This window comes from Pipistrellus hanaki (genome assembly GCF_964339955.1).
Source record: "Pipistrellus hanaki genome assembly, chromosome: X".
NCBI classification, from domain to species: Eukaryota; Metazoa; Chordata; class Mammalia; order Chiroptera; family Vespertilionidae; genus Pipistrellus; species Pipistrellus hanaki.
The window spans coordinates 46,214,700-46,229,476 of NC_140524.1; the positions used below are offsets into that span (position 1 = coordinate 46,214,700).

At 34.9% G+C, this 14,777-nt stretch overlaps 1 protein-coding gene across 1 annotated transcript in view; it reads right to left on the reverse strand.

Annotated features, from left to right (window-relative positions):
• COL4A5 (collagen type IV alpha 5 chain) overlaps positions 1-14,777 on the reverse strand; it is a 348,876-nt gene that overhangs the window by 118,904 nt on the left and 215,195 nt on the right. Inside the window, exon 30 of the mRNA XM_084870434.1 lies at positions 3,363-3,476. Within this exon, the coding sequence (XP_084726560.1) occupies positions 3,363-3,476 (114 nt within the window). The remainder of the gene's footprint in view (positions 1-3,362; positions 3,477-14,777) is intronic.

The window sequence follows — 14,777 nt, forward strand, 5'->3', positions numbered from 1 at the left end:
ATTTATTCTATGAATACTGCCAGGAATATTAATTCTGGTATAATCAGGATGAAGAAAGATAAATTCAAAAGCTCTGTTGATTCTCCTTATATAATAATAGTAATTATATGGACATATCTATGGAGGTCAAATGCATTAGGGCTGTATAAGTACTTTAAATTTATTGGTAGGTAAAAGGATCTAGTTAATGGGAAAAAGGAAAATTTCAAAAACATGTAATATCTGTGAGAAGTTTACACAAACACACAAACACACACACACACACACACACACACACACACACCCAACAGCTCAGGGGTTTTATAGCCACTAACATTTAAAAAGTGTAATGTACTCTATTCTCCTTCATCTATGAAAATGACATTAATAAAAATCTTTATTTATTTGATTCACATTAGTCATGATGAACTTGAACCATTAAGCCACGTAATTATTCCCGAGACTAGACAAGCATTATAACAAATTGTGGACTAGGAAGTGAATATATTTAAGTTATCTCTAGAAAGATTCATTAAAGCAGTAATCTTCTAGCTAATGGCCAAGTCAAGTAATAAGAATCCAAAACTTCTATTTCTGCATAGAATGAAAAAGCACTTTATTTTTTGTCCCTTGTCATTATTCTTTATTTCCCTGCTGTCAAATGAGGGACTGATATTCAACAGGTCCTTAATTTATAAACACATATTGAACTGTAGAGCTTGCCTTGAAAAAGAGAATGACAAATAGTAAAAATTAAATAATCTCAGAAAACAAGTAAAAAGAAAAGTCTGAAAAGCATAATGAGAATATTTTACTCTGGACAGATGACAATACAAAACACTTTCCATTAAGTTTTCTGTTAGAAGATGAAACCATATGCATATTAAATAAAATTCTTATTTTAAAAATTGGTAGTTAGAATTTCAACTATGCAGTGTAAGTCAGGGATATAAAGATATTAGTAATAGCCTTGCTGATCTCCCTGCTATTGAGACAGATGAACAGAAGTGATTATATTTTTGAAATGGGCTAAGATAATATTCTGCTTTGGTGATCTAATAAAATTTACTTCAAAAGTTGAGCACATATGTAGCAAATATAAAATGTGGTCTATTTTGTGGCAAAAAAATTGTGACTTGAGAAAATTTCTGTATTAATATGAATGCACTGGACACATTTTCATGCCAGTTCTTGTTAACTTCATTTGTTTGTTGAACAATATTAAGATCTTGAATTCTATGGCAAAGTACATAGAATGGTGGGCAAAAGTATGTGAAGAATAATTATAAATAATAAATAATAATACAAGTATATGCTCTGTTACATGTATCTACAACTATAAACCTCCTTTTGCCCACATCGTATTTACAGAAGAGGAGAGATTAAATTCAGCAAGATTAATTTTCTCCCTGCCCATCCTATCTATACTTTATAAATAAATATACCCACATATCCATCAATTAAAAAGAGATGGAGAGAAAATTAGACAAATGAAATATTGTATAAATGTATTTTTATTTTGTTCAGAATGGTGTTAATAGTCATTTATTTATTCTTGCTCAGCTGTGATTTAAAAAATCAAAATGCTTTCAAAACCACATGAATTTGGGGAAATAAAATAAATTTTAAGAATCATATGATTTCACTCATCTGTGGAATACAGAATTATAGCAACAAATAAGACAAACAAACAAACAAAATACTCATAAACACAGACATGGTAGTTACCCAAGGGAAGGAGGTAAGAGAGGTAGAAAAGGGTAAAGGAAATAAAATATATTGTAACAGAAGGAGGTTTGACTTAGGGTGACAAATATACAATGCAAAATACAAATGATGTATTATAGAATTATATACTTGAAACCTATATAATTTTATTAACTAATTTTACCCCAAAAATTTAATAGAAATTTTAAAAAAGAAATTACAAAATATAAGAAATGATAATTTCATTTTAGCCATCTTTGCGGAACTGCAGGTTAAGACTATAATGGACAATCCTAAAAATTAATTATTTTCTTAAGATCTCTCTGTTATGATATAATTTTTTCATGACTATTGAAATAGCTACTTTTAAAAAATCTGCTTCAAAGTCACACTGTAAATTTTCTCATTGTTAAATCAATAGTTACATGCTGGGGCCATATGAAAGGTATTGTGCCATAAAAATAAAATTTCTAAGCTGGACATAAATAAAAGTAACCTTTACTTTCTAGAATTTTTATATTGTTAATTGGTATTTCTAGAATTTTAGCATGATAACTAACAAAATACCTACTGCCATTTAAGGTCAGAAAATATATTTCCTTTGTTCAAAGTCAATATCTGTACATCTAAATTGTGTGTTTGTCATTTGATGTGTTCAAACAATTAAGTAATGATTAAATGTTCCATATTTGTTTTAATTTTATGAATTATTACAGTGTTTTACAATAACATAATGTTGGCTCAAGAGTAACCAAGACTGTGCCTACTTAGATTAAGATAAAAAGAATTCACATCACCAGATGGCTCAGAATCCACAAATTCAAGTAAGTTTAGAGTGCTTATGAGTTGTAAACTCACACAAATGTTTCTTCAGTACAAGTTGACAAAAACATTTTTGCATATCTATATAAAAAGAGTTTAATCCTGGCTGGGTGGCTCAGTTGATTGGTAAATGGAACTAGTTAATGGAAAAAAAGAAAATTTCAAAAACATACACCAAAAAGTGTGTGGGTTTGATTCTCAGTCAGGGCTCGTACCTGAGTTGCAGGTTCAGTCCCTCTTCAGAACGTATAAGGGAGGCAGCCCATTGATATTTCTCTCTCACTTTGGTGTTTATCTCTCCTTCCTCATTCTCTAAAAATCAATAAAAACATATCCTTAGGTGAAGATTTTTAAAAAAGAGTTTAGAGTGCTTATCAGTTGTAATGTGATAGCTGATTTGTAGGCACAAGAGAAGAAAATTCAAATCATTTTATTAAAAAAGAAAGAGAATGCCAAAAAATATTCTAGCAGAATGTTAACTCTAGCTCTTATGTGTTAAAAATGTTTTTAAAAAGTTCCACAGAACAATGTCTGTTAATACTGTACTAGTACATCTAGCTACTCAGGTATGAAATAATCATCACTAGACGTCCTTAGGTCTATGATTCCAAGAATCCAGTTAGCCCAACAACTATATGCTGTGACAATATATGCAATTATAAAATAGCATTATAGTTAATAGATCAAATTTAAATGAATAGGGAGGAAAAATATCATGGATTAATTAATTATACAAGTAGACATGTTACCTCTCAAATCTCTTTTAGAAAGACTTAAATAGGTTACACATTTTGAAGAGCTAAACATCTATACAATCAGTGCTACTACAAAATATACATTTACTTTGATCTTACCAGGTTGACCTATTGGTCCAGGAATCCCTGGTGGCCCTGGTGGTCCCTGAACACTTATTCCTGGTAGCCCAGGAGGTCCCATTGGCCCAGGTTGTCCATTTGGTCCAACGTCACCTTTAAGAAATAAATATAGTTTTATTTTGCATAGTAGGTGCCCAATTGATTTAGCACCCTTTATTGAAAATACTTATTTTTCTACTGAAAGTGACTTTGCAACTTTGTCAAAAATCAAATTGCAAAAGTCTATTGTTGGATTTGCTTTGATAATATTTTCTTGAGGATTTTTACATTTATGTTCATGAGGGACATTGGTCTGTAGCACTTTTCCCTTTGCCTGGTTTTGATATTAGAGTAATGCTGGCCTCATACAATTATTGGGAAACAACCCATTTACTTCTATTTTGGGAAAGAAAAAGTGTGTAACTCAAAATGGATACAGGACTTAAACATCAGACGGGAAACCATAAAAATACTAGAAGCATCCACAGGCAGCAAAATCTCAGACGTATGCCAAAAGAACTTCTTCACTGATACTGCCCCTAGGGCAATGGAAGCTAAAGAGAAAATAAACAAATGGGACTACTTCAAAATAAAAAGCTTTTTTACAGCAAAAGAAACCATCAATAAAACAACAAGAAAGCCCACGGTGTGGGAGATCATATTTCCAAATATTACCACTGATAAAGGTTTAATCTCCAACATTTACAGACAGCTTATACAACTAAATAAAAGGAAGATGAATGATCCAATTAAAAAATGGGCAATGGACCTAAACAGAATATTTTCAAAAGAAGACAGAAGGAAGGCCAAAAGGCACATGAAAACATGCTCAAAGTCACTAATTGTCCGAGAGGTGCAAATCAAAACAACAATGCGGTACCATCTCACACCTGTCAGAACGGCCAACATCAACAAATCAACAAACAACAAGTGTTGGCGAGGTTGCGGAGAAAAAGGAACCCTCGTGCACTGCTGGTGGGAATGCAGACTGGTGCAACCACTGTGGAGAACAGTGTGGAGTTTCCTCAAAAAACTGAAAATGGAACTCCCATTTGACCCAGTAATCCCACTTCTAGGAATATATCCCAAGAAACTAGAAACACCAATCAGAAAGGATATTTGCACCCCTATGTTCATAGCAGCACAATATACAATAGCCAGAATTTGGAAACAGCCTAGGTGCCCGTCAGCAGATGATTGGATCCAAAAACTATGGTACATCTACACAATGGAATACTATGCTGCCATAAAGAAGAAGGAATTCTCATCATTTGCAGCAACCTGGATGGAATTGGAGAGCATCATGCTGAGTGAAATAAGCCAATCAATGAAAGAGAAACACCACATGACCTCACACATCGGTGGATGATAAAGATCTTTATAAACTGATGAACCAAGAGACAGATATAGAAAAAGTAAAGCAACAGGCAGAATGTCAAATTACAGTGGGGAGGGTAGGGATATCAGGGGGAGATAACAGACTTGTATAAATGCATATAAGTACAACCAATGGACATAAAACTATGGGGAGGGAGGGAGTGGGGCAATAAAAAAAATCAATAAAATATGTAAAATAAATAAATAAATAAATAAATAAAACTAAAAAAAAAAGAAAAAAAGAAAAAGTGTGTAACTGGTGTTATTGCTTCTTTAAATGTTGGCTAGAATATTATCAGTGATGCCAAGTGAACCTACAGTTGTTGTTTTTTTTTTTTTTGTTGTTGTTTTTTGGGGGGGGGATAATTTTAACCACAAACTCAATTTCTTTAATAAATATTTGAATTATCTATTTATTCTTCAGTAAGCTTCAGTAGTTTATACTTTTCAAGAAACTCATCCATTTCATCTAATTTGTCAAATTTATGGGTGTGCAGTTGTATGTCATACTCTCTTGTTACTCCTTTAATTTATCTAATAATGTTCTATCTTTCATTCCTAATATTGGTAATGTCTCTTCTCTTTTTTCTTGATTGGCCTGGATAGAGGTGCTTCCATTTTATTGATCTTTTCATAGAACTTCATGTGATCTCATATAAAGAAATTCATTTGGTCTCATATAATTTTTCTATTGTTTTTCAGTTTGTAATCCCACTGATATCTGTTTTTATAGTTATTTTGCTCTATCTTCAGATTGTCTTCTTTATTTTTTTTTGTCTAATTTCTTAAGGGAAAAAGTTACTTTTTGAGATTGTTTTTCTCTTTAATATATTTTTTTCACATATGACTTTTCTTCTAATCATTTCTTGATCTGCATTCTACAATTTTTGATTTTTTTTCATTTTAAGTCAATTCAAAATACTTTCCTTTTGATCAATGGATCATTTTAAAGTATTTTGTTATTTTCTAAATATTTCAGGATTTTTACAGATAGCTTTCTATTACTGATTTCTTTCTTCTTTTTTTTTTAAAAAAATATATATATTATTGATTTTCCACAGAGAGGAAGGGAGAGGGATAGAAAGCTAGAAACGTCGATGTGAGAGAAACATCAACCAGCTGCCTCCTGCACACCCCCCATCGGGGATGTGCCCACAACCAATGTGCATGCCCTTGACCAGAATTGAACCTGGGACCCTTCAGTCCGCAGACTGACACTCTACCACTGAGCCGAACCGGCTTCGGCATCTATTATTGATTTCTTGCTAAATCTGTTAACAGTAAGAGAACCTAATGTATTATTTAAATACTTTTAATTTGCCAAAATTTGTTTAATGGCCCAGATTATGGTCTATCATGGTGAATTTTCTGTGTGCACTAAAAAAGAATGTGTTTTCTGCTCTTGTTGGATGGAATGTTCTATAAATGTTAATGTTGAGGAGTTATGCTAAAGAGAAACTCCTATTGCCCTGCTACAATACTGTAGATCCTATCCTTGTAACTTTCTACACGAAGGCAATGCCAAATATGGCCCAGGGTAGTTGAATGAGCACAAATAATATATTTGGATTGAATACCACCTGATTGGGCATTGCAGTATCTCAATTTTTTATCTGTAATTTTAAATCCCCTTTATTAAAGAAAGATGCCATCCATGGCTGGTGTGTCTTAGTTGGTTGAGCATTGTCCTATGCACCAAAAAGTCATAGATTTGATTCCTGATCAGGCCACATGCCCAAGTTGCAGGTTCAGTCCCCACTCATGGTGTGTACTGGAGGCAACCGATTGACTTCTCTCTCACACATCGATGTTTCTCTCTCTCCCTTCCTCCCTCTACAAAGTTAATAAAAACATATTTTAAAAAATAGAGCTGCAAAAATTGTATTATCTTAAAGTCCCACAAAAATCTCTCTCTCCTGATCTTCCATAGTTTTTCATAATTAAAAAAATGCTTTAAATATTTACTACTTTAATTCCTATTTATATATTATGTATTGGGGATTTCTTTAGTTGAGACCACTTACTCAATTACCAACTTTTAAAAAATCTATTCTTTCCCCATTGAGTAATGATGCAATTTCTGTTAAAGACCAAGTTTTCATGTATACATGAGTATGTTTCTGAACTCTATTATATACAGGTTTACTACTTGTCTGTTCCAGCACTGGTTCACAATGCTATAATTACAATGATTTTGTAACATGTTTTATTATATGTTTGATAAACACTAAGTTTTAGAATCTGAAATGCCAAGTGCTTTCAAAATATTATTATTTGAAAATACATTATATTTATAGACAAACTTGTGAAGAGTTGACATCATTGAGTCTTTTTATCCCTATATATAATTTATCATTGAATTAATTCTACCCTTTTTCATGTTGCTTATAGAGTTTTATTTTTTTCCTCAAATACGTTAGGCACATTTTTCTTATTGATCTGTTGATATGTTATAGATTTTTCAAGGTATATTTTATTTCTTTCAATATTTCCAAATACATCATTCCATTTTTCACAATGATACTTTTGTATATTATTCCAGCTACCTGGAACATCCTTCTTTAGAGGAAATAATGAACAACATAAACTGATGAACAAAAACAGACCCAGAGAAAGAGAAGCAGACCCCTCAGATTCTCAAACCTCAGAGGGAAGGTAGGGGAGGGTGGGATAAGGGAGAGAGATCAACCAAAGGACTTGTGTGCATACATATAAGCCTAGCCAGTGCCCATGGATAACAGGGGAGTGGGTCATATGTGAGGAGGGGTTTGGGATGGGAATGGGGGGATGAGGACAATTATGTGTTATCATAATCAATAAAATAAATAAATAAATAAATAAATAAATAAATAATAAATGATTCAGTGTAAATGGCACTTCATTAATGAAGCCTACCAAGGCATCTTAGATGAGGACCTGAACAAAAAATAAATTATAAACCAAACTGTAGACCTGTAAAGCCACTATGGAAAGCAGTCTGGAACTTTCCAAAAAATTAATAATAGAGCTACCATACAACCCATATGACCTGGGTATACCCAAATCTCTCTCCTAGACATATCCAAATAAAAACTTTCAAAAATTATGTATTTGAAAAAATATATGCACCCCATATGTTCATTGCAGCGTTAATCATGGTGTCCAACACATGGAAACAACCAAAGTGTCCTGTGATAGAGGACTGGAAAAAGAGGATGTGGTATATATACACAATGTAATATTACTCAGCCATAAAAATAATTAAATACTGCCATTTTCAACAACATAACAACATGGATGGAACTTGAGAATATTATGCTAAGTGAAATAAGTCCAGTTAAAAAAGCTAAGAACCATATGATTTCACTCACATGTGGGATATAAAACTGAAACTTGTGAAAAACAAACAGCATTGTGGTGGTTTCTAGAGGGAAGGGGGTGGGGGGAGAAGAGAGTCCTAATATGTGGTGATAGGAGAATATTTGACTTTGGGTTGTGGGCACACGGTGTGATATAGAAATCTATACCTGAAACCTATATGATCATGTTGACCAATGTCACTCAATAAATTTAATTTAAAAAAAAAACAAAAACACCAAACTGAATACTCCCAAAGTCGTATTTTTTTCTTTTTTGTTTAATCTGAATCTAGTGTTTCATCTTAAGCAAATTTTCTTTCGCATATAGTTCTTTTTTATGGGTATTAATCTAATTAATTAGTAATTAATCACTATGTCACTTTAAAAGTCCTGCTTAAATCTCTCCTATATTTTAATTACTAAGTTCTAATAGCCAGCCACTGATATAAAGTGTGCCTAGTAGGTGAACTTTTATTATTATCTCCTTGCTGAGATTTGGCTGTTGTATATTGATCTAAAACATTAGTGATAGATATTCATAAAAGTTCTTATTGAAGTAACCACTCATAGTAAAATGCCACTTCAATTTTATTATAATAGAAAGAAATCTCTGAGATTTAAGAGCAGAATCTATACCTTTGTGTTTCTAGTGATTCAAGTAGTACCTGGTACAGAGTAAGAATATAATAAATATTTGAGAATGAAGGCAATACATGGCAGAAAATTCCAATTTTTTTTCTTCTCTAGAACCTTAGGAACTGTACTTGAGTTTAATATTTGAGAATGGTTCCTATTAGAATATGAGGGTTCTATACTTATTTTCCAAGATCAGTCAAATGCTGTTAAGAAGCTGCTTAAAATAGATTTCAACCCATTTCTTCCCTACCCCTGCCTCAAGGATATTTTTTATAAGCAAAATACAATGGATGAGTAATTTTCATAGAGACTGCTTGCTACATACGTAGCTTATTGATTGGAATGTCTCAATCTATAATTTTTACGGTCACAGGTCTAAGAGGGGTGAAGTAATTGGTAGGAAACATTACCTATAACTTTGAGTGTTACCATTTATAGCTGCCCTGAATTATTTGCTATCAGACAGAGCTCTTATCTAAGGATAATTTGTACTGAGGTAGTTTGAGGCATTGGGTGGCAGAATCTATTATGGTTAAGTTGGGTAATGTTGTCTTACTGCTTTAATGGGAATCAATCCAACATGTTTCAGAAGCATTAAGCTGAATATATTATTCTCTGGGAGCCAAAATATATGCCAGTAGAGTCCAATTCCTTGTAAACCAGAAAGGAATAAAAATTGCCACAAAAGCTAGGCCAATTCTACTCCTATATATAATTAGGTGGATCAAAATCAAGAGGTATAAGAAACCAATAGAGAAATTAGCAAAGGACATGATCAGCTTATCAGAAAAAAGTATCCTTTAAACATATGAAAAGATGGTCAATTTTATTCATAATAATGTAAATAAAAAATTAAAGTAACCTAACATTAAAAGCAAAGGACCTAGTATATCTAAAGAATGTTTTTTTTTTTAAAAAAGAAGAACCAAATAGAGGACTTACATTACCTGGCATTTAGTCTTACTGTAAAGCCATTTATATAAACTATTGATACTGAATAAAGGAAAATAAAAAAGATAAGTAGAATTGATAACACAAAAATAGACCCACTCATATATAGTCATTTGATCTTTGACATTGATACCAAAGTACTCTAATTGGGAGGGAGTTCTTTTAACCAAATGATGCTGAATAAAAATTATTTGAGATGGTTGATAATCAAACATAAAAGTTAAAACTATAAAATTTACAAAATAAAATATAGAATATCCTTACAACTTTGAGACTGGGAAAGTTTTCTTAGATAAAACATAGTAAACAATAATTATATAAGAAAAAAATCCTGAAACATCAGTAAAATTAATTATTTTGTTTATCAAAATATACTAATAAGAAAATGACTAGGCAAGAACATTTGAGAGCTTATTCTCTGGTATATGTCATCAGATTGGCTCAATAAAATATTTTTTAAATTCTCCAAAAAATAAAATAGGCAATCCAGATAGGGATAAAATACTCATAAACCAGAATGACAACAGACCAATGTGCACTATATATAAAGATAATTTCCAGCTTAATACAAAAAGAAACAACTCTAATTTAAAAAGAGAAATATTTTTGAATCTGCACATTATCAATGAGTATATGTAAAAGAGCTCAACATCTTTAGTCTTAGGGAAATATAAGCTAAACCAAATTATATTACCAACACACCTACCAAAATTCAAAACTGAAAATAACAGTTATAAACTATAACGCCAAATATTGGAGAGAATATTGAACAATTGAAACTTTCATACAATATTGGTATGAGTTTAAAATAGTACAGCTATTTTGAAAAAACCTCCAGTAGTTTCTTATACAACTAACATACACCTACCTTATGAGTCAATAATTCTACTCTTAGAAATTTGCCCAAGCAAAATGAAAGCAAATATCCATGAAAAGACTTACAAACTAATTCTTTGAATGTATGGCAGCAATTTAAAAAAGTCATGAAAGGATTTAATCCCTTTCAGAAGGAATTAAGGCACTTCGAAGGCAGTTGAGCATTCTATATTGGCCCCCTTTGCCTTTTTTGCCAAGAGGGACCTTCTTCTCACAATCCAATTGCCCTCAGCTATTGCCTAAGATTTCTGTTTATGCTGAGGTTGAAGCCTCGTGGAGGCTGGTACCATGGATCTGTCTCTCGCCCAATCGTGTGAGCTGGGCCCTCCTGGAGAAGAAACCTGAGTTCCCCGAGATATGTGATCAGTGCTGAGGCCCCATCAGCAGGCGAGGGGATCCCAAGGCAGGTGCTGCGTGAGTAGGCCACAGGGGCACAGGCTACCAAGGAGACAGAAGTGAACCTCACATCACCCTGCTTGGCCCTGAAGGATGACTGGTTAGCCAGAGACAGGTAAGATTCCTCAGGGAAGGAACAACCTACGACAGGCACAGTTACAGAAGCGCCACCAGGAGAGAACTTGAGGGTCAACAGAGGTGGGGCAAAGACCCTTACCCCCCAACCTTGCAGGGGCCTAAACCCTCACCCCTTCTATGGGAGGTATCCTGCCCCCATGGCTGCTTTGCTTCCTACACCCAGCTCAGATCAGAACACAGGTGACAGACAGAGACTTGGCCCAGCTCAGATCGGGACCCAGATAACAGACAGAGACTTGGCCGACAGCAGCTGCCATATATCTAAATCCAGCCTAGCACCAGGAATGCTCAGGGCCTACTCAAGAAGGCAAACAATTCTTTCCACTAATATTTACAGATAAACTAAGATTGTTGGTAGAGTATTAAATTTGACAGTAAAATAGTAATCAAGGTTTCAGATTAAGTTAAATAGACTAATTGAAATAAGTGAATATTTAAGAAAATTTAATTGTACTGGACAAAAAGCTATTCCTAAAGTAGTAACTAAATTTTCTATTGGTATTTCATCTCATGGTAAAATTCCTGATCATGCAATGAACCTAAAGCAGTTATATTTTTGTGCAAAAAAAATAAAAAAATAAAATAAAATTTAAAGTTATCAAGACTGCATTATAAAATTTACAAAAGCCTCTATCAATCAAAAAAGGGGGGATAGTAGGCTAATATCATGTAAGGAAAAATATTTGATAAGTAAATTATATCTACAAAATTTTAACTTTACAAAATTAATTTTCATTTGTAATACTAACAGCAAGACACCCATGAAAAACACACATGGTGTCTAAATAAGACAAATGAAAATCGTTTGGGCAAAAATAAAAAGGATCCCAAATCAATTACATGGAAATTTTCCTTTATTAACTTTTGGTCGAGAATATATTTGTATATTTTCAGAAAACTACTTCAAGACCATGGGGATTACTGCAACAGAGAGGAGTTGTCAGGCCTGCTTCAGCCACGAAGACAAGAGGAGAAATAATCCAGAGATGGAAGACACTGAGGACGCCTGGCCACGCTAGCAGTCAGCAGCTGTGCATTGCTGCAGGTTGCCCAGGACCCAATCAGGGAAGATCAGACCTGCATTGCCACCATGCGCCTACCATCCAGATATCATTGCTGACATGTGCACATAAGGAACTGTTTTACATTGAAACGGGGACATTGAAATTGGGACTCAAACATTTTTCATTATTATATGTTTACTTCTAATCTGCAGAGGCAAGATTTTTTAAAGGAAAGAAATGGGGAAAAATAGATACAGAGACAAAGAAGCACTGAACAGACTGTCAAACTACAGCGGGCAGACAGGGGAGGTTGGGGGTGGGGGCTGTAAGAGATCAACGGAAAGACTTGTACTCATGCATATAAGCATAACCAATGGATACAAGACACTGGGGTGGGGGCAGGTGAGGGCATGTACTGGGGGGTAGGGGAGGCCCGGTGGAGGTCAATGGGGGGAAAAAAAGGAGACATATGTACTACTATTTGTAATACTTCAAACAATAAAAAAAAAATTAAGTACAACCGAAGGACTTGTATACATGCATATAAGTGCAACCAATGGACACAAAACTCTGGGGAGGGAGGGGATGTGTGGGAGGGAGGGAGGGGGTCAAAAAAAAATCAATAAAATATATTAAAAAAATAAAATAAAATAAAAAAACAAAAAACAAAAAAACAACAACAAATAATATATAGGTATTAGTAATCATTTGTATTTGATTGTTAATTCTAAAGGGAAAAATTATTAGCCACAAAAATATTGGCCATTGATTGCTTCATCTGCCTCTCTTTTCCAATCTCCATAAAATATTCTATAAAAGTAAAAAAAAAAAAAAAAAAAGGAAAGATTATTCTTAACAGCTTTACTCATAGTAGTAAAAAATAACGACACAGTCCTGTGCCCATTAACATAGAATGGATAAAGAAACTTCAGTGTATCATAATAATAAAAGGCAAGAGGTGACATGACCTAAAAGACCAAACAACCGGTCACCGGTCACCAGGAGGTAGGTACATGGAGCACCTCTCCGTCACTCCCCCACCCCTAAACTCTTGTCTGCTCCATCACTGGATGGCAAATGGAGAGCCACAGGGAACTGGGCTGGGTGGCAGTGGAGTAGGGCTGGGGATTGGCCAGTAGGTGCAAGGCAGACCTCCTGGTCACTCCCTTCAGCTGGCAGGCTCCGAACTATCCTCAGTTTCTTCTTAAAGGAACATGGCACTTCCACTGCGCAGCTTCCTGAGATGCATACTCACCACTCTGAGAGGCTCTGGAGTGGAGACTTAACAAAGATGTCAGCGCCTGCAGCGACCCTCAGCCTTTATTGCTGGGAGGTGGATGGAGAGCGTCAGCTTTAAAGCACAACACCCTCCTCGGGAAAAACCGCCACCTCCTTACTCCATAATTGCTTCTGTGTCTGCAAGAAACTGTGCATGCTCCTCCCTGTGGGGTGGGGGAGGGGCCAAGCCCAGAGGCTGGGCCATTGTAGGGATGGAGGGAGGGAGGGCAGAGCAGGAGCAAGGGGGCAGCCCTGGTTCCCTGCACCTCCACCCACAGGCATAGCCCTTCCTGGTGTTATGATAAAAGGAGTTGTGTTTTTCTAACTGTCCAGGTAAAGGAAACAAGTGTCTGTTGACTTCTGATCTTATTCTCCCAGTTGCCAGTTAATCCCTCTGGATGCATCATATCCAACCTCCAAAGGATCTGAGGGAAGGTTCAACCTTCATTCCATAGTTGAGGAAACTGACCAATAAACACATATGTCTCATGTCTCAGGGTCAACTCCCATGGAAATCTCCGGGTAATAACTCAGATTGTACATCTAAGGGTATATTTTCTTCTGTTTTCATGTTTAATTCAACCCCAGAAATCAAATAATACAATAAAGAATAAAATTAGTTCAGAGGGCTCAGCATAGCCACATACTAAGGATACGACATTAACTTAGGGGAGGAAAGGACACAAAAGGAATAGAAGATGGAGCCATTTCCATTCAGATTAAAACCAAGTTAACAAGGCAGGAGAAACACTGGACACAGTACTTGGTGTTCTCAACACTGTGGGAGCCCAGGATCATGTACACAACCTCATAAAAAAAAAAAGCATCCTGTTCCCAACTTATTCACAAACTTCTATTTCTGGTATCTATATTCCCAATGTGTCCACTAGTACAATTGGAAAAAGAAAAAAGATTTGTACGTGATATGACTCCATCTTTAGAAAACCCAAGTGATCACAATCAGAGCACTTTTAACACCTAATGAGCTAAATACACTAATGAACAAAAATGGACCCAGAGATACAGACACATGAACAGACTGTAGAACCTAAGAGGGAAGGCAGTGGTGGGTGGGTGGATGGGAAGAAATCAACCAATGATCTTGTATGCATATATGCATCACCCGTGGACATGGACAATGTGATGCTGAGGACCTGGGGGTGGGGGTAGGCTGGAAAAGGTTAATGGTGGGAAAGGGGACCTATTTAAACCTTTCAACAATAAAGATTTAATTTAAAAAAGTAAAAATAAAATAAAATAAAAAAGTAAAATAAAATAAAAGCCAAGAATAACTCCCCTGGCCAGTTGGCTCCATTACTTGGAGTTTCGTCCTGTACATTGAAAGGTTTCAGGTTTGAACCCAGGTCAGGGTGTGTGTGGGAGGCCACTGAGCAAGTGGTGCCTGGAGGAGGAAGGCTTCT